The following is a 25351-nucleotide window of genomic DNA, read 5'->3' as shown; positions in this document are numbered from 1 at the left end:
CAGAGAGCCCTGATGTCGTCTGTTTGACTGTGTGAGTCGTTGCAACACACCGGGTCACCTCCTGGCTATAACCCTCCTGCAGGGCAGCGGGCTCGTCTGTGTGTTCCTCCCACTATTTTCCACTGAGCGACAAGGCTGCACATTGTGCTCAGACCGGCCAGGCAGCCAAGGTTAGCCTACACAGGCGTTTTCTCACCCCGCCTCTGAAGGTAGGCAGTCCGCGGCTGCATCTCCTCCACATTTCTTCCTCTTGTCTGACGCGTCCGCTCGGCTGGGCGACTTTATGGTAAGCTTTTATGCGCTATTATTATTATTATTTAAAAAAAAAATTTTTTTTTTTTTTTTTTTTTTTTAAACGTTACTGCGCGCATGGCGTCTCCGGTATGTCAACGCTGAGTTTGGGTGATGCTGCTGATGAAGCGGTGACCTCTACTGTTCGTGTAGCCTGGCTGCGATCGACGGGGATGCGATAAGTTTGCTGTTTTAATTAATTCCTCTTCGGAAGTTCCCGTCATGAAATCAGATGATTCGTTGGTTCATGACGTAATGATCCTTTCGTTGAGCCGGACACTGGGCTGCTGTTTTACAGCGTACAGTACAAAAGCAGTATAAAGAGCAGTTTAGATCACACGTGTGGCCATGACACGGAGCTGCTGTGGCGCAAATACGCAAATTCCCCTGAATTTGTCATGCGTACTCGAAACTGCATGATATTCACATGGACATCATGTTGCTCTGAAAAAGACAGCCGAGAGCTGCAAGCCTGCTCGTACTTGTACTCAGTTTACAACTGATAGCAGTCAAAACTGAGGATGCTGAAAACTTTTGCATGTTTTAGTGCAGTGCTCGGGACTGACGGGCTTCTCTGAAACAAAATGATGCTTTTCGGAAACATCTGGAGAGCCACAGATTTATTTATTCTTGTCTATGTCTCTTAATCCCTGTACTGCGTAACCTGCTGTGTGTTGCTCCGATCTAGCTCCAAACACTTCAATTCCAGTGAAATGCATTGTCATACTATGCGAGAATCTGGCAATAAGATGTGTATCATGATTCAGGGATTATGATTCAATATATTGTGGTACTGTAAGCACGGCAACAGCAATCTTTCAATCTAATATTAGTAAAACAGTGAGAACACTTTAACACTTGCAAAAAGTCCTGAGTACAAATACGTTTACTTTTTAAAATGCAATCAAAACAGTGGGATCGACATTTATATTCATCACCGTTCCTGGAACATCCAACATTGTAGCACTATCGTAGCTGCCCATGTCAGTAAAAGAAATAAAATAGAAGCGCTTGCAGGTCTCTTTAGGGAAACAAATGAACATAAATAAAATGGAAACAGATAGTGTTACATACATGTACAAAAAAAATCAATACATTATTTTTGAGAATCTATTCAGTATCACAAAACATAGGATAACAATACTCAAGCGTGTTGATATTTTCTTTCACCCCTATTAAGCAAGTACACAATATTACCAGGCCCTGCTTTTAATATTATTGTATGTCTATAGGTGGGAAATGTGCATCAAACTCCGTGTCCAAATACAAAGCTTGATGTCATGAAGTTAGGAAAATCTTCACTGTAGCTGATAAACTGATGACAGGACTCACTGTTCTCACAGAGAGATGTTCAGGGGACTCGAGTATAGACAGTGTTGCAAAATCTCCGACAACAGACAAACACACACGATGCTGCATGTCGTTATGCTGACCAACCCTGACTCTTAAATGCAACTGTCTGAGTGGATCATTATCAGCTGCAGTGATGAAACAACAGTGCAGTTTTGACCGAAGTTCAAATGATACATGAGTGAATTGAGAAGATCCGGGCCCTTCGCAGATTGTTTAGATTGTTTGTATTTTGGATGGCTGCAGCAAAGACTCGCTGACTGGCTGCTAACATGCTCTCCTGTCGTGGCTCACCACACTCCGATTAAAGCCTTGCAGATTATCGTGTTTTGGTGCAGCCTAATGCATCTCTGATAATCAGAGCAAGGATATTACTGAACTGCCGTTGATCAGAACAAGCCATATTTCGTTCCCGCAGATAAGTGATTGTTATGGACGAATGCAACTGTCAGTAAAATGATGTCTGTTGCCTCTGCAGCAGCTCAGCATAGAGAGTTTAACTTTTATTTCTATAAATCTGTAGCTTCTATTTACAGGATTATAGTGAATACTTTCTTACATGGACTAAAAGAAGTGTATCAAATATATGTAAACAAAGTCACTGATGCACCCCCTCTGTTCTCTTCTTCATATTTCAATATCATGTGACTGTACAAGGAGATCAGATTTATACGTTTTAGTTAAATTTGATAGATCTGCTCACATTTCTACCTGTAAAGTTCAAGGTGATTCTACCTGTGTTTTATTTTCAACTTCAAAATACACAAACTCGACTGGAGCCGCAAGGCCGTAACCTTTCTGCAGTACAATTCAGAACATTTTGTTCAGGAATGTACAGAGGTTCACGCCCTCATACAGTATAAGAGCCATAATATCTTTATCAGTCTGACTAAGAAGATAATAATAGAGGCCATGCATGTGTCATGTGTCGTCTCCTGATATGTTGCCAGCTGTAGACGCAGGTGTAGAGATGCTCCGGTGGTGCAGCAGTCTGTGGCGTAATTCAACTGAATTGGATATATACTGCTGGGAAACACGTCAGTGGAAATAACGAACGCAGACACATCTCTGTGGCTTTATTTATTTATTTTTTTGCAAATCCTGAGGTGATACAGCAGGGTCCTGCAAAAAATACAAAAGCCTGCAGGACTGGTTTTGTACATTCACAGTGTTCACTAGGGTGTTGGGGAGGGGGTATGGACATATTTCTAAATGTTTTGTACATTTAAAAAAATTTTTTTTTTTTGGCTCAGTTAAAGTTGATTTTATTTAAGTTTTGAATGCATCGTCATGGGTATTTTTTTTTTTTTTGGGTTGGGGGGGGGGTGGGTCAAAACTTGTGCAATTGTATACGAGTGGGATGTTCAGTGGGTTGTACAATTACTTTATTTTACCCCTGGGCTGATAATGAATAAAGTTTGTGTTCCTGAGAGTTATCAGGTTAAGAGTGAGAAAATCAGCTGCAGGAATTCGTCAGCAGGGACACAAATCTTTTCACAGCTTGAATTTATTTATTTTTTTCACCTGATATTTTGGACTGTTCATTTCAGAATGAGCTTTAAAATGCAAAATAAGATCTGAAATGCTTTTGAAAATGTTCTGTATAGTAAAAAGATGACTGTGTGACTTATTTGTCCAAGCTTATATTTCAGTTCAAATACTTCCAGCAGATTGTAGGAACTCCAGCAGGGAATGGATAAGCAGGCCTGGGAACAGAACCTGGTAATCATAACTTAGCTGTGAGACATTCCTGTAAAAGGTCTGCTCTATGTCACTGAGCTCATCTGAACAATTAGCAGTTGAACCTAATATTATATTGTGCATTACATATGCTGCTTATATAAAAAGATATATATATATATATTTATTTTTTTTACCACTAGCAAAAAAAAAAATGGAGCAGGACACATAGTTTTTGACTTTTCCCTGACAGTTTAACAGGCAGCAGTTTGAATCAGTACTGGACACATCATCCGACAAATGTCTAAGGGATCAACATGACTGGGTGATTATTATTCTACATTAGTGAGCACATTAGGGCTAATAAACCCACACGTTTTCACATTCTCCAATCTGAAGGTCAGCACACACCAGTATTAACTGAACAGAGTTATCCTCTGTATACACCTGCCCGCATCTGTTGATGGAAACAAGAGGGATGTGACAGATCCATTCTTGGCACATCCGAGAGAGCGAGGGGACGGACAGACTGGAGCAAGAACAGATGTAAAAACGGGGCAGACAGATTCACTCGAAATTTGTTGACAGTAATCAAACTAATAACTGACTAGAATCAGTCGTAGGCTAAAGACACAAAAACTGGCAGCTCTGATTTATATGTACCTGCAGATAGTTATCACCTGACTCTGGTCTGTGGAATGATTTTGATTTTACTCCCTGAAACTTCAGTCACTCATTAATGCTGTAACCAGGCGGTTTGTTCCAGATGACCAACAGACAAAAGTTAAAGCTAAAAAGCCAAACGCTATCCTCAGATGTTTGAGGAGGAGACCAAAACAGAGCTTTAAGGATAGTCAAATTTATATTCATTAGGTCACCAGAGACATGAGTCCAAATAAATGCTAATGTTGTCAGCTTAATATGTTCATACTTCATACATAATACCTTCAGCTCAGGCCAAAAAAAAAACCGTTATTCAACTGATGGTGTAATCGTGAATGAATTTTATGCATTGATAATCATTTTCAATATCACAGAGGAGATAACACGTCATGGGTGTAACTTAGTTTTCCTTCTGCCTTCTGTTTTTAGGTGGCAAATGGAGACCTTCAATCACAAACTGAACACATACTTAGAGTCATGGATGGGTCTCAGAGGTAAGATGGTATTAAAATGCATTGCTCCTGTTTGATTCTCAGAAAGTTGCAGATCCTGCAATTGCTGCAAAATCTCAGCAGAGTTGACGGAAAAGTGAAGGTAGCAGTGGAGATCAACGTTACCTGAAACCTTTGATCAAAGTTGTTCGTTACATGCTGCGCACTGCCTGGAGGATTCTCTTTCAGCTCTTTAACGAACCCTGTAGGTGTCGAGCAGCAATCCTCAGCGTGCACTGCCGCCGCTGCCGCTTTTCACTTGTCTACTTCCTTTGCTGTCGCCACTCAAGGCCGCCTTATCTGCTAACCTCTCCATCTCTTTACATCCATATTTCAGATCAGCGGGTGAGAGGATGGCTGCTGCTCGACAACTTCCCACCAACCTTTGCACTCACAGTCGTGTACCTCCTGATCGTGTGGATGGGGCCCAAGTACATGAAAAACCGGCCGCCATACTCCTGCAGAGGCCTCCTGGTGCTCTACAATCTGGGCCTGACGCTCTTGTCCTTCTACATGTTCTATGAGGTAAGCAGAGTGCTCAGCGCGGAGCGACGTGTTAAAATAGGCCAACGTGCAAAGTCACACTGCAGGCAGATTAGAAAAGAAAAAAAGAGCCGCATACTTTAGTGTGTGGGTATAAGTAGATATGCCAAATGTCTATTATTTGGTGTCATTGTGCAAACATTCCACGATACATTTTCAGCATATTGGAATTCAAATGGTGTGAGAAAACACCAGACTTCTGCACCGACTCTTGGCTCTCGATTCGGGCTTCAGAAAATCGAACGTCGCCATTCTACAAATGCAGACGTGCACGCGCGTTCCTCCGGACGATAGATTAAGCTCGATTTAATAGCACAAAAATATTGTAGAAAAAAAAAAAAGCCTCAGAGAGGACAACCAGAGCAAGGTGGGCCGCACTGCCCTCGGGTTAAGGTACCGACAGACGTGCTCGGAACGAGTGAAGTTAATCCCCTCACCTCTCAGAGCGGGCCGCCAGCAGCGCGCCGCTCAGTTGGAGGAGGAGGTGGTGGTGGAGGAGGTGGTGGTGGTGAGGGGAAACAGGGTCACCAGGTCGGAAATGAACGCGGGACAGCTGCATTTTCAAACCCTGGTGTTCTGCAGAAAACTGCTTCACTGGGGCAATTTGCTTTTTCGCCGTCGTCTCGCCAGAGTTAGATAAGAAGATTTGTACCACCTTCAAACCAGCGGTCGGGTAGCGTAGCTCAGCATTAAAACTGGAGTCTGCTGGCGTGGCTTTCACCGAAAAGAAACAAAGCTATTAACACACGGTTCATCCAAATAAAAATGTCAAATGTAAATGTCCTTTGTTTCACAGGTTTTTACATGCCAGACGTTTTCTTTGCTGCTTATTTTTTTTGGACCTGAGGATTGAAGTTAAAGCAGTTTTATATTACAAAAAGCGACTAGTTGACTAAGTCTTTGGATGAAGTCACCTCAGGACAGTCAGTCTTCCCCTGTTCACACTTATGCCGAAATAAGATAATAATAATAATAATAATAATAATAATAATAATAATAATGATAATAATAATAAGCCTGCTGTAGCTACATATTTACCCAGTATTTTTGGCGTGGTTTCCATTTCATCTTGTATCTCTCAGCAAGAAACCAGTGAAGCATATTTCCCAGTTAATATTTGTCAAGCTGTTCCTTTAAATGATTATCTAAAGTCATCAGTGTTAGCTTAGCCTAGCACAATGGCTACAAACACAGGGAAACGGCCAGCTTAGGTTAGGTTAGGTTGGGTAGTTACTTTATTAATCCCCGAGGGGATCTTTTTTTTTTCCGCTACAGCAGCATACAGGAAGCAATAAGATAATAATAGAATAATAGAAAAGCAATAAAATAGCAGTAAAAATATAAAATATAAATATAAAATATAAAATGCACAGATATATTCATCTATCAGCACATCTAGTTCATCAACTAACATGACTGTTTATTTCAATGTAAAAATGAGAACTTTAAACTTTATTAGGTGTTTTTTTTTTTCCTGCTAAGCTGACTATGCTAAGATAAGCCAACATAACTGTAGCTTCATTTGTAACAGTGGTATCAGTCTGTGTAACTCGGCAAGAAACCGTTGAAGAATTTTTTTTTTTTTTTTTTTTTTTTTTTTTTTAACACTCGACTGTGATTAGACACGGTCCTGTGACGGCTGACGTCTCTCGCTGAAAGCTGCTGAGAGACGACGCTGTCAGGGAGTGAGAGAGACGCAGATGGCCGCTGACAGGCTCATTGTTTCAGCCATCAAATCCCTCATATGCCATCGCAGACAACAGCACAGCCCGCTATTGTTTGCTGGAAAACTGCTTTATAAACAGCTGACAATGCAACTGAAATAGATAGACGCCCTGATGTAAACAAACGTGAAAATGCATTATTTGGAAAGACGGCAGAGTCGGAGCTTCATCTGCTGATTAAATTGTTGCACTAGTGCCCAGACTGCAGCGATAGATGTTTTGTGTATGGTGAACACTAGGATGTCAAAACCAGACAGTGTGTCTATGCAATCTGAATTATCTAGACTTTCCTCCTCACCCAGCTGGCAGGACAGGCTTCTTGTCTGGCTTTCTGCATTGCATAAGGCCCCAGTGGACTGTTCAATGTTTGATACATTAAACCCTGTCGTCTGATAATGCTCCGGCCATTGGGTTGTCAGTCCAAAGTCAATGCCACCTGATGTGAAGGCAGTTTTGTTCTTTGTCAACTTTCCAGGCCACAGCGACTGATCGCACAGTATTTGGGATAAATGAGTTTTTTTGTCCATGCATGCTGGGTAAAATGCATCTGTAAGTGTGATGAAAAGAATCGAGGCGGTATATACAGTTAGATAAAGGTTCATCTCTGCGCGCATGCATGATGAAATACTTGATGTTTAAAAAAACTAAACTTCATTCTGCTGGTGTTTTCAAGTGATGCCACTTTCTTGGCTCTGAGGTCAGATAGTGAAGCAGATGAAGATGGAGGATCTATTTTTGATTCGGTGAATCAGCTTTAATGAAAGCAGAATAAATAATCAAATGCATGTAGATGGCGGCGCCATCTACATGCATTTGATTATTTATTCTGTAAAGAGGTCTTTAATGGGAAACTAAAAGAAGGTTCACAAAAAACAAAAGGGTAGGGCAGTGCAAAATCTCCATGTATTGCACAGACATGAAAGGCTGCCTCTCCATGTTTGTTTTTGACTCTTGTGGGCAATAAGCAGATCTGTTACAGGCAATCTTAGAGATCTGGATTTTACGTAACATTTGGATATACGTAGCATAATTCAAAATGTATTTTGCTCTAAAATTATTCGACCTACATCAGCATCTTAAATAAATTCTTTGACACACAGGAATCCAGTACAAAAATATGACAAAGGGACCAAAAGGCAGAATATCGATTTTATAATCTGTCTCCATAAATTCCCTAACTTTAGGGAAGTGCAATAATAAGCTACTGCAGTACTGCTTCAATATGTATATACAGTATACAAAAGTGTAAAGAGCACACAGTCACTGTGCAGACCAGCGCAGTTTGGTGGTTAGTACAAACAAAGTAAGGTTATCTTAAATTCAGATTATACGTTAAAAGCCATGTGTCAGCGGCTAAAGATCGGTCATGGCAACCCAGCACACAGATATGGGACCAAAATCAGTTTATCTTTACTTGCTATCTGCATTTGTTTGTTCATGTGTTTCTTACTTGGAGGAAAAAGAAAGTCCCACTTAACATCCAATCAATTTCACTGTTGAACTGAGTCTGTGTACTGCAGTCTCTCCGTGTATGTTTAGCCTTTGTGTTTAGGGATTTGCTAAAATATCCATTCATCATTCATCTTAATGGTTTTGTCTGCAGCTTGTTACCGCTGTGTGGTATGGCGGCTACAACTTTTACTGCCAGAACACTCACAGTGCACAGGAAGCGGATAACAAGGTCAGTCGGACTCACAATCTAAAACCTTTTTATTGTTTATTGCTGAGCAATTCACATCCGTAACATCGTTTCACAACAAAGTAGATGATTTCTCATTCTGTTTCTTGTCATTATAAACATTACAGTGTAATGTACTGTACCATTACTGTGAAGCATTTCCATGAGGAAAATATGAGTATATTTTCAGATCGCCTGCTGTATTTTATATACCTATAAATCCGTACAGATAAGTTACTGTTAATTTAATGAGTCACGTCATCACGATGACTCTCCTTAGTGTCCCTACTGAGCTCTGCAGTGGAGGTGAAAACAAAGCTCACAGTGAAATGTGTATGGCTCTGCAGTTCCACAGCGATTAAATATAAAGTTTTATCAATGTGTCACTGCTACAAATAGTTCAACTGCTTTACGATTACTCCTGGACTTACAAGGACCTTCGGGACAGACGTCTTATCTCCCTGTAATGATAAATAGTGTCTCTGCAACTTTTCCACTGTTTTGTTCTAATTTTGCTGCCTAACATTATATCTCTATATCGTGCATTATTCTCTTGAGGAATATACAACAGTGTTTTCTTTTGTTTTATTTACATCTTTGACCCTTTTTGTTTCGCTGTCTCCTCTCAGATCATAAACGTCTTGTGGTGGTACTACTTCTCCAAGCTCATCGAGTTCATGGACACCTTTTTCTTCATACTACGAAAGAACAATCACCAGATCACGTTTCTTCACATCTACCACCATGCCAGCATGCTGAATATCTGGTGGTTTGTCATGAACTGGGTACCCTGCGGCCACTGTGAGTGTTTTACACAACTTCACCCTCCAGTGACTCAAATCGTTCCAGTAACCGCATTTACTGTTTGGGCTCACAGTGAGTTAAATAATTCAGGTGCTCTAATGTTGAACCCATTAGACCTGAAAACAGATTGTTTTTCCCACAAACTCGGAAAGGACACAAAGTGACGCCCGAACTCTGTTACAATGTGTAACAAACTTTTAGAGTTTTTCTATTGTGTTATAAAACAGAACAGCAGTAGGAAGTTATCAGTTTTATTATACTCCAAGACTACTAGAGTCTCCTTGGAATCATTAAGGTGCTTTTTGCTTTCAATTTAAATACAATGATCCATAACTATGTTTTATTAATTAGGTCAGTGGCTTCTATTGATTTTACATGAAATCGGTAGTAATATCTCCAGACTAATGAAAAGGTTTTGATCCCCTCTGTAATCATTGCACTGCTGAATGCCAGTCACTTGACCTTTACGGGCTGTGGATGAGTAACTTCCTGTGTGTCTCTCTCCTCTGTGTCTCATCAGCGTATTTTGGTGCCACCTTAAACAGCTTCGTCCACGTCATGATGTATTCTTACTATGGCCTCTCAGCCGTTCCAGCCATCCGGCCTTACCTTTGGTGGAAGAAGTACATCACGCAGTTACAGCTGGTGGGTTCATATGCTTTAGTTTAGGTTCATCTTGTGGTGGAAGAAGCATTCAGGTTGTTTACATACGTAAAAATAGCAACGTCAGAGTGAAAAATACTCCATCACAAGTAAACGTGAACAATTTATCATGTTTTAGAAGCAGATTATTTGTTTTTTGGAGGAGTACTTCATCATCATCATGTTTGCATGACGTTCACATTTCCTGTGACCCACGGTGAATGGCTGAGCTGTATTATGTTCCAGTGTTATGGTGTTAGAGTTGTATGTGTACCTCCTCCTGTCCACATGCTGAAGTGTCCCTGGGCGAGACAATGCTTTGGGACCCCTCAGGTTAAATGGCTGTATAAGTGCTGCTGCTGGTTGTGACTACAGCGAGAGTCAGTGCACCCTCAGCTGTGACTGCGTAGCCACATTTGCATTTAGAAAGAGAACTAGAGGAGTTGGTTCATCGGCTCTCTCGCACCCTGTAGCTGTGATTATGACTGCAGACTTGGGATGGCTTAGCATTCATCGTGAATGTTGTTGCAGCCGTGGCTGTGATTCGGTTGTTATGATTCTGGCTGTGACACATTCAATAGTTGCAACACTGATCACATGCAGCGTTTGTGTGTGTGTGTGTGTGTGTGTGTGTGTGTGTGTGTGTGTGTGTGTGTGTGTGTGTGTGTGTGTGTGTGTGTGTGTGTGTGTGTGTACAGTGATGTTTGTGCTACTGTTTGAGTTACTGTATTCCTGAACTGTGTTGTGTTGGAAACTCATCTGTCATAGAAGCACTGCAGGTTTAAATAATAACAGCTGGACATATTTATAGCACCAGAGAACCATAACCAGACTGTATGTTCACTTTATATTGTAGATCTGAAGTCGCACAACTATTTTCTGCAGCAATCTCTCTAAAGCTGTGCAGATATTTTCCCATCCATTGTACATATGTTGGTCTCTGGGTCAGTCTTACCTTTTCTATCGCCTCTGTGTCACCTTCTCACTCTGTTGTGTGTCTGCATGTGTGTCCTCTTTCCTCCACAGATCCAGTTCTTTTTAACCATGTCCCAGACAATATGTGCAGTCTTATGGCCGTGTGGCTTCCCCATGGGATGGCTCTACTTCCAAATTAGCTACATGTTCCCGCTCATTATCCTTTTCTCAAACTTCTACATTCAGGTCAGTTGTTTTTCCATTTTAATTTGTTTAAAGGACAAGTCAGATGATATTTTCTTAATGTCAACAAATCTTATTAAAAGACCAAAACCAACATCGAATTGATTCGACTAATAAGTATTGCCTTTGTAGACAAAGCCAGTTATATATTATTCGTCTGTCGTAGAGCTCCAACCCGATAAGCCACATGCTTTGTTACACAGAACCATCTGAGAAGTAGTCCTTGGAAATGTTTGGAAAACTGGCAGGCACTTCTATAAAAAAAAAAACCTGGCAGGTGATTGGATGAACCATCTGTCTATCACAACATATTACTGGCTAATTTCAATCAATCAAATCGTAGTTGTTTTCAAACAAACAGTTGCTTTTTGACGCCATCATGCTCATAAGACGCAGATTGATTCGAACTACCGTCACAATTGCGTAACTTGAAGCCTGACAATATCGATTTTTGTGTGGCCTCGTGAATCCAGCTTCCTAGCAAAGTAAATAGCTCTCCAGTGTTGTCCAGAAACTATTTAAAAGGCATCAGTGAGCCACACTGTTGTACTGGGTGACATGCTCCCTCATTCAAATGAACACGATCAGTCCCACACACTGTTCTACTGCTGTAAATACCTGTACTCAATAAAGCAGCGCCTGTGCATCAGTCTGCGGCTGAGCGCACTCCCCAACAAATGCACCATTTATATTTCTTTAAATATGCTGAACAATCGCCAGCTGTTTCAGAAAATGACAGTTTTTTTTTTTTTTTTTTTAATAATCATTTTAGAATTGTGACCCTTTTTCAAAAATGCATATTTTCAGTCAGAAACAAAATGGGCTTAGGGTTAAAAGATTGTGGGAAGCTATTGAATAATGCACTATTACATTGATGTTTTTTATTTTTATTTTCAGAAGGTTTTTTGAGGAAATAAAGAGATTATATTGAATAAAACTGTATATTTGTGTTTATATGTAGATCAAAAGAACATGCTGAACCGTAAAAAACATACTTTATAGTATGTTTTTCATTACTGAGTAACAGAATTTTTTTTTTTATTCAAAACCCTTCAATATTTGTGTTTAGGGAGCTGTGATCAAGTTATGTAACCAGCAGGACATTTTACACGTGGAAAAAAAAAAACACTTCAGTGCTCTCTGGTGGACAAACTGTGTTACACTGCTTCTGAATTACCTTATGCCACGTTACATTATAAATAGAAATGTTAAATGTTATGACGTGTTGCTAAATTTGTACATAAGTAGTAACATGTTCTGTCCGCCTCTCTTTGTCTCACACCAGACTTACAAAAAGCACAGCGGCTCTCTCAGGAAGGAGCACCAGAATGGCTGCCCCGTGTCAACGAATGGACATGCAAACGGGACGCCATCTGCAGAGCGCACCGCGTCCAAGAAACTGAGGGTGGATTGACATTTGAGAAACCGTCACCCGCTTCAACGTAGCGTGTTAGCTAATGCTGCTAGGAGGTATATGAATCTTCTTACCTAGAATAGTCTAGCACTCACTTCACATGAAATAAGCCATAGCCACATATATCCAGAGACTAGCTTTCCACATGTTTGCACACATTACGACTCACGGTATTGAAATTTTAAATGCATACAGTTATAAGAGGAAAGCATTGCAGTATGGTTCAAACAGTACAATATTGCCTTCCCCACCCTCTAGTGGTAATTCACTCCAGAGTGAAAATCTTTTGTCTTGCTACCAGCGAACAAACACAAGTTTAGATTCATTTCAGTGATGCTTTACACAAACGCGGTCCAAAGACGAAAGCTTCCAGGGAGTCAGTAGCCCCGCTGAAGGTTTTATCACACTTTATGACTTCAGCCTAACAGACAATTACAACAGAGTGCTTAGTATGGTCCTTAATGTAACTAGAGTACGCATCTTGTGTCTTGCTTCGTCTGACTCCTGCCTGTGCCGGTGGCATAATCCTAAATTCTGCTCTCTGCAATACTGCAATGTATTTTTATTGACAGGTTGCAACAACAGAAATTGCATTTTGCAGATAATATTTGCATAGCGGGGTTTCCAGGTTGGAATATTTAGCCATCTAACCAAAGCATAACCTACGACAGAGTATTAGGGCCACATTTTGAGAGAGGAAAAAATTACAAGAGGAAGATTTCAATTTCAGGTTTTTTTCTCGACATTTCGGGTGCGGTCGACATCAAGTGCTCCTGACTTCGTCTGACTTGATGGTTGTCGAGAGCTGCCGGTCGCTGCAGGGCAGGAGTTTAAAAAAGCTGCCGTCAAGTCGGACACTGGGTGTATTCGACTTAATGTAGCGCTGCCAGCGCATGCTGGACTTGCAACATTGCATGACGGTTAGAAATGTTGTCCAACTTTAGTCAGAGCTGCAAAACGACACAATGTCACATGATATTAAAACCTTGCAGGAGCGAGGCGGCTGCAGTTGTTCTCCGGCTGCAACAGCAGAGAACCTCCTCTGTGATGACACTACTTTATCCTCGTAGGTGTAAAGTGTTTGTTTTATTCTAAGACCTTCAGAGAAGTTATCACCTGTAGTTATCTCTCCTAATGTATTGATCTGCTCCTTCTGCAGCTCAGGTTTTACATCTGGATACAGACACACTGCAGTTTTACGTACAGCAAGAAAGCTGTAAAAAGAGGTTGTTTCTATTAAACATACTTATTTTTTATTTTATTGTAGCCTGATTGGTCTATTCTGTCCTGATGTCTGATTGGTCTTTGTAAACTAACAGTCTCATTGGTCTATTCTAACCTGCTTTCTGATTGGTCTGTTTAAACTAGCATTCTGATTGGTCTATTTTATCCTGCTTTCTGATTGGTCTATTCTGTCCTGCTGTCTGATTGGTCTATTTAAACTAGCTATAGTCTATTCTAGACCAATCCAGCAATCCAGTTCAACTTTATTCTTGAAAAAGCAGTTCAACTTTATTCTCAACATTTAGACTTTATTCCCGAATTAGTAGTTATACTTTATTCTCGTCAGTTTGACTTCAGTCTTCACATTTTGACTTTTTTCTCCAAATAGTAATTTAACTTTTTTCTCAACATTTTGACTTTATTGCTGAAATAGTCCAACTATATTCTCAAATTTTAAACTTTATTCCCGATGTTGTTAGTTCAACTTTATTTTTGATATTTCAACTTTTATTCTCAACATTTTGACTTTTTTTTTTTTTTTCAAAATAGTAGTTGAACTATATTCTGGACATTTCAACTGTATTTTCAATATTTAAACTATTTTCTCTAAATAGTAGTTCAACTATATTCTCAACATTTTGACTTTATTCTTGACACTTCCCCCTTTTTTTTTTTTTTTATCAAGAACAAAAAAAAATGTTAGGACACATCCCTGTGGCCCCAATACTTTGTCGTACTAACCAAAGCTTGGAACAGTGGATATGCTGGGATTTATATTTAAAACAGACACCGTGTGAAAGGACACTTGTTGGGTGTTATGAGCACAATTTAAAGTCAGTTTGTTACAAAAATGTTTTTCTTCTCCTTTCATACCGTTAGGCTATATCTACTGTAGCTTTAAGACCTCAAATGTATTAAGTAATTTAACTACATCAGGTGATACCCTTTAGGTCTGCAGAACAACTGCTTATATGCAATAATTTAGGTGAATATAATCATACTGTAAGTATACTGCTAAATAGTCAAATAGGTTATATTCAGATAACCTTCGCTACAGGCTATAGTTGAGAATGAAAGCTCACTAATGACCTTGGAAACAGCAGTCGAAAAGCAATCTTACCGTAGGTTTCATAGAACTTTTGATGATCTTCTTCAACACGTAGTTTTTGCACAGCTGTCGTGAAAGATCCTGTGAAATGCTCAGAAAAAATGGAAATGAAACATCTCCAAACGTGACCACTGGGACAACCCAACCGATTATTATACGATAGATCAAAAGCTTTTTTTCAGTTTTTACATCAATAGGGTGCCTTCTGAACCAGTTCAATTTGTTTCTAACGTAGGGTTCTTCATCTTTTCTGTATCCTGCTATTAATGTTTGGCCTTTTCAAATATGTGTCAGACTTCCTGTTTAAATCCTGTGCCTGAATCTTTACTTTTCTTTTGTCGAAAAAAAAAAATGTCACATACATAAAGACGAAAGTGCTGTTGGTCTTCCAGGAGTAGCCGGGACGTGTGTTTTGTTGTGCTCTTGCTGATTTAGAGAAGATGAACCCAGCTCTGTTGGATATGAAGCGACGGCCAGCCGACAGCGAGCTTACCTTAGCATAAAGACTGGAAACAGGGAGAAACAAACATGTTGGCGCTGCTCGAAGCGAATTAAATCTGCCTAACAAAACCCTCGAAAGCTCCTTTTTACATCTGGATTTGTTTTGACAGTCAAATCTATAGTCTTTGGTTTGGACTGAGGCAGGCTGGCTGTTTACAACTGTTTCCAGTCTTCATGCTAAGCTAAGCCAGCTGCTGGCTGGAGCTTTATATTTATCATCCAGAATGCGAACGGCCTTCTCAATCATTTTCAGCCAGAAAGCAAACAAGTATTTTTCCCAAAGACTACTCTTTAAACATTTTACAGAAATTGAACTTTTTTTTTTTTTTTAAAGAAGGTTGTATTGATTCAATTATTTGTTCCCTTTGTGTTAATTATTCGAAATATACACAAACCATATCTATTCAGTAGTGGGTTTTTTTGCAGTTCCTCCTTTGTACAATGTAATAGCTCTGAAGGAAACATGTTTATACATTCATGATCAGGATTAATATTAAATTACACCCCTTGCTTAAGCCAAGAAAGTATACAGGTAGCCTGTGTAATAAGATCAGAAGGTTTTCTAAGCATTTACAATGAATAGATATATTTTCGGAAATCTGGGGTAAATCTGGGTTAATGTGTTGTTACTCATGCTTTACTCACTGTAACACATTAAAAACAAACTGAGATTGTAAACCTACTTGTTTTCAGGCTTGTTTTCCTTCCTTAAAAATTATAAATGCAAGAAATACTGTCGCTTAAAACAGAAAAATATCTACGGTGAATTTATTCTCGACATTTCAACAAAAAAAAAATCCTCCTCCTCTTTTTTTTCTTTATGTGGTCCTAATACATGTATGGTTTATCTTAACCAAAGCAACAGAACATTTGTTCTTACGATTATTTAATATTTAGATTCTATGAATTTCCCATTTAACGGTTTGAGGAAACATTTATTAGCCGGACCAGCGGCAAATGGTTTATCTTTTGGCTTGTTGCTTATTAGCAGTTGTAAGCACGCTAACATGGTAAACTAAGATGGCGAACACCTGCTGATTATCAGCATGTCATCACTATCATGGTGAGGATATTAGCATGCATGTTTAGGGTCTTATATTTAAATTGTTAACGTTGTTTTACCGATATTGACAAATCCAAAGTGGCTGTAGCAGATAGTATATATATGTGCAGCTATGCAAGTACCAACAAATATTTGACAAAATAATATTAACACTATAATATTAACACTATATGTGATGTAAAGTTAGTTTTTTTTTAGTAAGACATGGAAGAATGAAAATGTTGAGTATTCTTAAGTATTTAAATAGCTATGCAAGATTATTGTTTTTATTCCAATATGTTTTAGGCAATAAACAAATCAGAGGTTCTCCTGCAGTGAAGAGGAAAGTTAGAAATCGGCAGAAGCTTTGCAAATTTAATCATTTGGGATATTCAGACATTTATTCGAGCCTAATAATGAATGCTAAAGAAAATAGTAAATCATGAAAGTCAGTCCACAAAGTCATCATCAGTTGATGGTGGAAAACCTTTCTTGATAGATTGGCAGATACAATACTGACATAATATTATAAGAAGAAGGTAAAGCAAACTTTCTTCCCCTGAATGTGACATGAATTGGTTAAATAAAAATGTTTTCTGTCTCCTTTATGTGTTTCAGTTGATCCCTTTCTTGGCCCATCTTTTAGTGCTTACTCTGCGTGGACTGAGGCTGAAATCATTGAGGATGTTGTAAGCAAACGTGTCCGACTTCCCAGAGCAGACACGAGACCACAGTGATGAGTTAGACGCAGAACATCTTTCTCAGTTATAAAGCTGCACGCTGATTTTCTGTTTTCTGAGTCCCGACATCCAATTCTTTGTGAGCTTTGTGCTTATCAGGCCTCAGACATTTTTGGCATTCTTAGTCATAACTGTCTGCTCTTGGCTAAATTAATTGACCCTGATGTGGAACAGTTTTAGTTAATTTAATTTTGTATATTAAAGGCACAGGGCCAGATTTTTTTTTCCAAAGATGTTTTCCCAGAAAGCAGCTCCTCTCCACACAGCTGCTTTGACTGAGGGACTTCAGTGTTTTCTCTGTCCAGTCAAAATGTCTAGCCAGTGATCTATGTTGAGACAACGACCCACCTTCCACCCCCCCCCCCAAGTCATTTCCACTTAAGTAATATTGCTCTGACTTCCTCTTCGTCTTTAGTATGGTGCAGGCTGGATGCACTGCAGTGCAAGTGTCCCACAGACCTCGCGTTTGGAGGACAGAGCAAATGTTTGTGAGCTTTTGTGGCATATCTGCTGGCCAGCCACAATTCAAACAATGCCTTACTCACTGATTTTCAGAGGCCATGGCCTGAGGGAGTTGTAGAGGGCGGGGTGTGGGGTCGAGGTTCGTCCCTGAGAACAGCGCTACAGTCAGTGATGCATTTTCCCTTTCATTTGTTTTTTTTTGGCCAAAATGATGCGTCACACTATACAGGTAAAAACAGCAGCGCAATTTTTTTTTTATATTTGTGATACTTGGGTAAATCATCTAAATACGTCTTTCTTTTCTGGGTGCGTGTTTCATAAATGCCATTTAAAGCAAAACATTGCTTAGATTGTTAGTTTTGATTTTATCGTGTAAACTTTACCTAAACATCCGAGTTTAGTGAGACGTAACATCTTCAAAGTATTGCTTGAAGTTCAGTTTAAAGTTTATTGAAAATAATATCCAGACCAATCAATTCAATTTGAAATCATGCTCTTCAGATTCAGTTTTTCAGTGCAATTATTCAAGTTGAGAAATTCAAATTTGATTCAACTTCAGTTTCTCAAGACCATACTGTTGTTTCTGTCACCATGAACTTACACAAAATCCAGCTATAGTTGTTTAGAAACAAACTATTTACGGATTTACTGTTTCACAGAGGATTTGCAACAACTACGTCAACTACAGTTTCAGGTCATTTTGAAAAAAAACCAGCTATAGTGAAGTCAACAAGGCACAAATGATTTTAGCCTAATCCAATACAATTTTCATATTTATTTATTTTTCCACTGCAAATCCTGTTTGATCTGTCTGTGCTCGATTCCCAGAAAATGTAATATGTGGATTATAGCCGTGTGTCCTCAGCAAGACAAAGTGAATCTGCAATGTCTTTTAACTCAGGTTGTGTAATAGGTTCTCTGCGATTTTACAGCGAGTTATCATTTGTCCCACAGCTGTGAGTAAACAAACAAATCGCCACACCGATGCTGATGACTTTGCTCATCACTGTTTATTCGAGGAGGAAAGTGCACTATGAAACAAAAACAGGATTAACATTCTTTGCTTGGAACAGGTGGAAACGGTCGGTAATTAGTTTAGCTCTGAGCAAATGACTGTGACTTCTGAAATCAGAAAATAAGTACTATTCTATCAGGGTGTAACATGCTCGCGTGTAGGAAACATGAAGGTTTGAATAGCGACACCAAAATCTGTCTGCAGCAGAGACGAAACAGGCTGAGTATGCGAGTTGTTAAAACGGTGAACGAACTTGGGCTGCGGTCTGCGAGGGATCGTGTGCAGGTCTCTCTGCAGCTTAGAGAGGCTGCTCGGAGAAAGCAGTGTAACTCTTCACACGTGCAAAAAAGAAAGGTGTGTACATCCTGTCCAGGTCAAACGCCGTGACGATCGTTTCCCCCGTCAGCCTGAAAACACAATTGATGTCAATTTTGTAACAAAACAGGGAACACGTTGTCTTTTCAAAGACTACAGGGGCCGTTATCTCACTTGTAAGTTATGTGGCAGGAGTGGTGGATCCACACCAGCTTACTGAAACTCTGACGCCCCCCAGAGGACACATGCAGTCCCACGTGGAAGCTGTGTTCAGCCTCCGGAGCTGGGTTCCGCCTGCAGAACCGATTCCTTTGAAACTCGGCCGCTTTCTGTCAACAAATAGAGCAGTTTACAAACTGAGCCAATAATCGGACTGGTGACCTGAAATGTTCATGAAAAAAATATGAATTTGCAGTGCAGGTGAGTGATTCTCAATTCATAGTTTTCAGTCACGTGACCAGAGCGGAACGCTGGAGGGCAAAACATTATTTAAACATGGCAGCTGATCCTGGACAGAACTGCAGGTCCGTCAGTTTTCCATCTGTTTCAAGCCACGACTGTTTGGATCACCTCCCATACACCCGCCGTGTTGTTTTAAGCTCTAAAAACAACAAAGTCCCTGCCAGACCTCCACTTTGACGATGTTAACGAATATCTTGTGGAGAACTCCTCTCCTTACACTGGGACCAGGATTAAAACCGAGAACTACAGACAGTTGTTTGTACTTAAGAGGGAGGGACGGAGGGACGGACGGACAGACAGACAGACAGATAGACAGACATCCATCATCAAGATAAGATCTGAATTAGGTCCAGATGAGGTCTAGATAAGGTCTAAATTAAGTGTGGATAAGTTCTAAATGATGTCGTGATAAGTTCTAAATGAGGTCATAAGTTCTAAATGAGGTCATAAGTTTTAAATGAGGTTGTGATAAGTTCTAAATGATGTCGTGATAAGTTTTAAATGAGGTCATAAGTTCTAAATGAGGTCGTGATAAGTTCTAAATGAGGTCATAAGTTCTAAATGAGGTCGTGATAAGTTCTAAATGAGGTCATAAGTTCTAAATGAGGTCATAAGTTCTACATGAGGTCATAAGTTCTAAATGAGGTCATAAGTTCTAAATGAGGTCGTGATAAGTTCTAAATGAGGTCATAAGTTCTAAATGAGGTCATAAGTTCTAAATGAGGTCATAAGTTCTACATGAGGTCGTGATAAGTTCTAAATGAGGTCATAAGTTCTAAATGAGGTCGTGATAAGTTCTAAATGAGGTCATAAGTTCTACATGAGGTCGTGATAAGTTCTAAATGAGGTCATAAGTTCTAAATGAGGTCATAAGTTCTAAATGAGGTCATAAGTTCTACATGAGGTCATAAGTTCTAAATGAGGTCGTGATAAGTTCTAAATGAGGTCGTGATAAGGTCCAGGGGAGGGAGTGAGGTAACGATGAATGGATACTTTATTAATCCCAGCAGAGAAATGTATTAACGCATGCATGTATTTGCGTGTGTGTCATATCCAGCGTTTTGGCTTAACAAACCTGGTAAACCAGCTGGCAGTCAGTGGAACAAAGCTTCGTTTTGCCCTCCAGCGGGCGTGTTTACGAAGACGTGACACACATGAAAACTACGAATAATTTAATATTGTAGATTCACCGCATCACGGCAAAAAGTTAAAGACTTGTTTCATCAGCGCGCAACACACCTCGCCCACAAATGCCAAACAAACACCTCCTCACCTCCTCCTTTCTCTTGCAGACGACAGCAAAAACTTTGGTTTGATTGTCCGTCTCCTGTGACAGACGGAAATGACCGAGCAGAACAGAATCCATTCTGGGAAAATAAATGCAGGTCGACAGTCACGACGAGTGCCGGAAGTCAACACGCGGAGCTATTTTGGATGTCGTTACGTCCGTTCCGGTGAGTTTGGAGAACGGAGAACGTGGTACCTGGTGTTCCGTGTGCGCAAGCGAGGAACAACGCACAGAGGGTCCTCGGGGGTGGTCAGCATGATGACGTGGCCGTCAGGGAAGAACCGGAGGTACCTGTGACAACAACACCGAGCTGTGGCATCATGTACAACTACACACAACACACACACACACACACACACACACACAATATGAAATATTTAACTCAAACATTTACCTGTAGTACTCAACATGGTGCCAAGCCCTGTAAAATCCATCCAGTGATTCCTCTCCTTGACGGATGTATGACGTCTTGCTGATATAGACACCTGTGGAAATAGTATCATTATAATAATAATAATAATAATAATAATAATAATATCTGGCCAGTTTTTAACTTTTAGAACCAACATTAAGATCAGTTCAGTGTTTTTTTGTTGTTGTTTTTTTTACTGTAAATATTAAATTAAATAAGAATGATCTTTATGCTTGCATTCGTGACGTTTAATAAATAGAGCACTGTTGCAACTGTACATGTTGAAGAAAATGGTAAAAACCCTGGAATCAGTGCAACGTTCTGCGGTTGCGCTGGTTAACACATTCACAGGGAAGTCTGGTCACAACAGAGACATTTCACTCGGTGTAGAAATTCTTGCGTGCTGAAACCAAGCATGAGCCCAGCGGCGTCCCGGTTTGAAATAAACCATTAAAACGGATTCTGCAGCGGCAAGCCGTTAAGAGCCGCGACAGTATTTTTGACAGTTACACTGTCTTTTTGTTTCAAACGATGTTGGATAGACTGGTACTTGACGCGTAGTAAAACACAATTAGGGCAACAAAATAAATAGTTCGGGTCAGGTGGCAGAATATTTAGCTACCATCAAACCGGACACGGGGCCTTTGCAGGAACATCTCCCTCCAGGATTTGAAGGGTACCAGTTTGGTGCAGTTTCGTCCCCAGACTCTCAGACAGGCTAAACGCCAAATCTCAGGGTCCCTGCAGACAAATCAAAAGTGCAATAATCAAAAAAAAAAAAACAACAACAAAAAAATCAAAGCCAAGTCTACCGAAAGCCACATACAAAGAACTGGACTTTAATTCCTGAAGTCCCTAATTCCCTGGTCCCAAAACAGCAAGTTTGAGAGAAAACAGCAAGCAGCTGACAAACAAGCTGTTACACATCTGGTTTGTTATGACAGCGGTGCTGACCTTGCACAAATGTAAAACCCACGGCAAACCAAAGACAGCTGCTCCAGGGCGCGCATGTCCAGATCACTTGACACAACCCAGCGAAATATGTACATCAGGATCTCTCGTGGCAGGGCTGCAGACAAACAAAGCGGGAAACAAAGGATTCGGGAAAACTGGCACGTCGGCGATGACTTCAAACACGTTTTCAAAATTCAATGAAATTGGGAGGATCTTTACCCGAAATGTGCACTTGAGTCAGTTCGAGCTCAGGAGTGCAGATCTTTGGAAAGGAGCTTTCCAGAGTGAGCTCCTGCTCAAAGTAGGCGAGAAGATCCTCAATCTCACCATCAGCATCGTGATCCTCAATGCTGCAGGCATTTTTTTATTTTTATTTTTTTAATAAGTATGTTTCTCTCACGCCGGCCAGCGTACCATGTTATAAAACTGTCAGACATCAGAGGGGACGTTCAAAACGTTACGGGTCAACGCAGGTTTTTAATCCAGTTTCGCGATTCTACGCACAAAACTCGGGTGTGACTTCAACTTTGGTATGAACGGGTGAACTTCTGCTTCTCTGGTGTTCTGTTTTTTTTTTTTTTAAGTTAACATAAAAGACGGTATTCAAAAATAAAAAAAAGCAGCTTACTAGTTTCCTCCAACTCGATCTGCGTCGGGCGGACGGCTGTAGTTGATTTTGAACTCGATGTCGGGATCGAGCTGCATAGCCATGCGATAAAACTTGATAGCTGCGAGGAAAAAAAAGAAAAAAGATCAGATTACACGCTTCCACCGAGAACATTCAATTCAAGTCCTTCACCGCAATCACCTCGTTTTGGTTTCTCATCCAGAAAGTTACAGAATTACAATTCAACGTGCTCGATCGCCGCGCCGATCAGCGACGTGTTTTTAAAACTCGCAGCGTTTAAAAAATAAAAAATAAAAAAAAAATATATATATATAGTAGCATTTCCCACATGCTCATACTGTGTAAAATGAACAATGTAACTTATGGCATCCTGCACACGTACCCTCGTAGACGGCTCCATTCTGCTCCTCCTGAACTGCTCTCAAAAACAGCTCCGCGGCCTGAGGGAAGGTGACCCACATCATTCGGCGTCAATCAGCAGCGCCGTCGATTTGAGCGACGGCCGCCCCGCGACGCGTGCGGGAAACGCCGCTCGGCCAAAAAAACCGTTTCACGACTTACTTTTTCCTCCCGAGCAATTTCTTGCGTCCTCTTCGCGCCTTTCGCTCGCAGCAGTCGGTCACTCGGTCCACGCGCCCCGGAGATCGGTCTGAGTTCGGACATCCACTGAGCTCTGAACGCATTGAGCTCCAGCTAACAAGTTAGAGCCCCCACACACACACACACACACACACACACACACACACACACACACACACACACACACACACACACACACACACACACACACACCCCAAAAAACAAAACAAAAACAAAAGGAAGGAGCTTCGTTGAACTCGGTGTGAATATAACAGCAGGGTTTATTAAACAACTGTTACAGCCCATATAACACTTTTACATTACAGGTAAAATGAGGAATATTGATGTTTTATATATATATATGTATATATACACAGAGTAGGTTGAACAAACATTTAACATTAAGCACCCCGTTAACGGTTTAGTGGAGCAACAGAAACAAATAAGCAGAACAAAGTTAAAGAATGAAACTGCAAAATAGAGGAAGGGCCAATAAAAACAGACAATCGTTTTTTTTGTTGTTGTTGTTTTTTTAAATTAGAAAAGAAAATACGAGTCGTGAGTGAAGTCTAAGAGTTTTCTCACCTGGAGATTTGGGTCATCTGAATTTTCATCTTCATCCTCAATCGTACCTCCGATATCAGCATCTTCTTCAGCCTGCGCAATAAAAGCGATAAAAGGACGACTTGGTTTAGTTATTTCTCCCCAAAGTGAAAACAACGATATAATGAGGGTGAGCAACGAGCGTCAGCTATTCTGTAAACCACGGGCCGGTTTTGGGAGTTTTTAAACCGTCTGCGTGCGGAAATAATTAACTTGACAAAATGGTTAGTAAATCAGCGTATATATGTTTTAATAATAAATTGGTTTTGCCGTTCTTCGTGGATAAAAAATGAAAAATAATCGCCAAAATATCTGCTGAACTTCCAGCTTTCTCGTATATGAATATTTGCTTGCGTCCCAGTTGAAGAAAGCCAAATTTGTCCCTTCAACGCACCTGAGAGCGCAGACTGCTTCAAGGACAGCGAATTTAAATTAAAGGAGATTTACTGAAAATCTTAATCTAATGTTTAGAAGTATTCATTTTCTTTGGAACAATGTATAAGGAACTTTTAATTTTGTATGTATATTTAGGCTTTAATATCGGCCTTACACATTATTATTATTATTTTATTTTTGCTGTATTTTCCACTGTTTGGTGATGCTTGTTGTTGTTTTTCAGTTTGGTTGTTGTTGTTTTTATAGTTTATAAAAATGCTCGTCACTGCACTTCCCCGTACATCCTGTAGTATGCACGCGACGAATACAAACATAAAATGCCTTTATTACCGATTTAACGAGACGGTGACATCACCGCTGTCAAAAACACGTTGTTGTTGTTGTTGTTGTTGTTCTCGTGGGGGAATAAAACACAAATATCCACACACAAACAATAAACAAGCCTCCACGTGACATCGACGTAACGCAAAAGAGACCAGGTAATGGTCTTGGTTATGCTCTCGTGCAATGGCTGTATTTAAAATAAGGGGAACTTAATACAGGTCACGTCTGAAGCCGTGTTAAAGGAGGCGGGAGGAGGAAGGAGGAAGGAGGAGGAGGAGGAAGGAGGTAACACCTGCTGAGACGCGTTACAGGAAAAGCCAGGTGACGTTAGCTGCGCTGGCTACCTAGCTGGCAGGCTAACACGTTTCTCTTGTGAAAATGTGTAAGAAGCAGAGTGACCCACCATGACACCCTCCGGGCGAAGCGAGCCTCCTTTCTTTTTGGGGTTTGTTTGTTTGTTTTTTACCCTCCACAAGCGGTCGGCGCCGCGGCTTACAGTTCACGGTCGGAGAAACGGACGACACAACAAACAAATTTGCGAGCTCGCAGGAACGCAGCCATTTCGCTGATAGACCCGGAGCCTCGGCGACACGGGAACTCAGGGGGGGAGCAGTGAAGTTAGAGGAGGAGGAGGAGGAGGAGGAGGGGGAGGAGGAGGCACTGCTCCGCTCCCTCGATGTTGAGAGCTTCTACCACTTTTAATTGCCCTACATAATACCATTTTTAGTCCAAATATGCTTTGAAATAAAAAAAATTAAAAATAATAATAATAAATAAATACTGAATACATACAGGTTAAATACACAGTGGAATGAATAAATAAGTAATATTTCAATTAATCAGTTATTTTAATCCGTGCG

The 25351-nt window shown here is 40.3% G+C and overlaps 2 protein-coding genes across 4 annotated transcripts; one reads left to right on the top strand and one right to left on the bottom strand.

Moving 5' to 3' along the window:
• Positions 1 to 144: 144 nt before the first annotated feature.
• On the top strand, positions 145 to 18003 carry elovl5 (ELOVL fatty acid elongase 5). 3 transcript variants are annotated; one of them, XR_011311603.1, is made up of 9 exons: positions 204 to 286; positions 4414 to 4478; positions 4813 to 5000; positions 8346 to 8423; positions 9050 to 9221; positions 9745 to 9869; positions 10893 to 11027; positions 12310 to 12494; positions 16932 to 18003. XR_011311603.1 is itself a non-coding variant. In XM_069714033.1 (8 exons), exons 2-8 carry the CDS (start codon positions 4421 to 4423, stop codon positions 12436 to 12438), a joined length of 885 nt encoding a protein of 294 aa, XP_069570134.1. In that variant the 5' UTR covers positions 145 to 286; positions 4414 to 4420; the 3' UTR covers positions 12439 to 16921. The 3 variants fall into 3 exon arrangements, 2 of the variants coding, with proteins under 2 accessions (XP_069570134.1, XP_069570133.1); XM_069714033.1 differs by lacking the exon at positions 16932 to 18003 and having other exon boundaries at positions 145 to 286; positions 12310 to 16921; XM_069714032.1 differs by lacking the exons at positions 4414 to 4478; positions 16932 to 18003 and having other exon boundaries at positions 225 to 286; positions 12310 to 16921.
• A 503-nt stretch (positions 18004 to 18506) lies between these two features.
• Positions 18507 to 25102, bottom strand: fbxo9 (F-box protein 9). The gene is made up of 13 exons (XM_069714031.1): positions 24895 to 25102; positions 23754 to 23825; positions 23151 to 23282; positions 22972 to 23029; positions 22590 to 22689; positions 22181 to 22311; positions 21962 to 22076; positions 21630 to 21748; positions 20990 to 21080; positions 20791 to 20886; positions 20581 to 20674; positions 19020 to 19174; positions 18507 to 18937 (listed from the first exon to the last, which is right to left on the bottom strand). Exons 1-13 carry the CDS (start codon positions 24895 to 24897, stop codon positions 18829 to 18831), a joined length of 1275 nt encoding a protein of 424 aa, XP_069570132.1. The 5' UTR covers positions 24898 to 25102; the 3' UTR covers positions 18507 to 18828.
• Positions 25103 to 25351: the final 249 nt, after the last annotated feature.

The sequence above is a fragment of the Brachyistius frenatus genome, unplaced genomic scaffold, assembly GCF_029030835.1.
Source record: "Brachyistius frenatus isolate BFR_SWC_R1_liver_20210118 unplaced genomic scaffold, ASM2903083v1 Contig_124, whole genome shotgun sequence".
In the NCBI taxonomy this organism is placed as follows: Eukaryota; Metazoa; Chordata; class Actinopteri; family Embiotocidae; genus Brachyistius; species Brachyistius frenatus.
This window is presented reverse-complemented; position numbering and strand designations above follow the sequence as displayed.

Bases quoted from the DNA above. Each gene is read 5' to 3' on its own strand.
- fbxo9 (XM_069714031.1), bottom strand. The intron at 20,887-20,989 runs GTAAATGTTTGA...TTGTTGTCACAG, and splicing joins CACCATGTTGAGTACTACAG to GTACCTCCGGTTCTTCCCTG. The intron at 20,675-20,790 runs GTACCACGTTCT...TTATTTTCCCAG, and splicing joins TTGCGCACACGGAACACCAG to AATGGATTCTGTTCTGCTCG.
- elovl5 (XM_069714033.1), top strand. From the start codon at position 4,421: ATGGAGACCTTCAATCACAAACTGAACACATACTTAGAGTCATGGATG. The intron at 5,001-8,345 runs GTAAGCAGAGTG...TTTTGTCTGCAG, and splicing joins CCTTCTACATGTTCTATGAG to CTTGTTACCGCTGTGTGGTA. The intron at 8,424-9,049 runs GTCAGTCGGACT...GTCTCCTCTCAG, and splicing joins CACAGGAAGCGGATAACAAG to ATCATAAACGTCTTGTGGTG.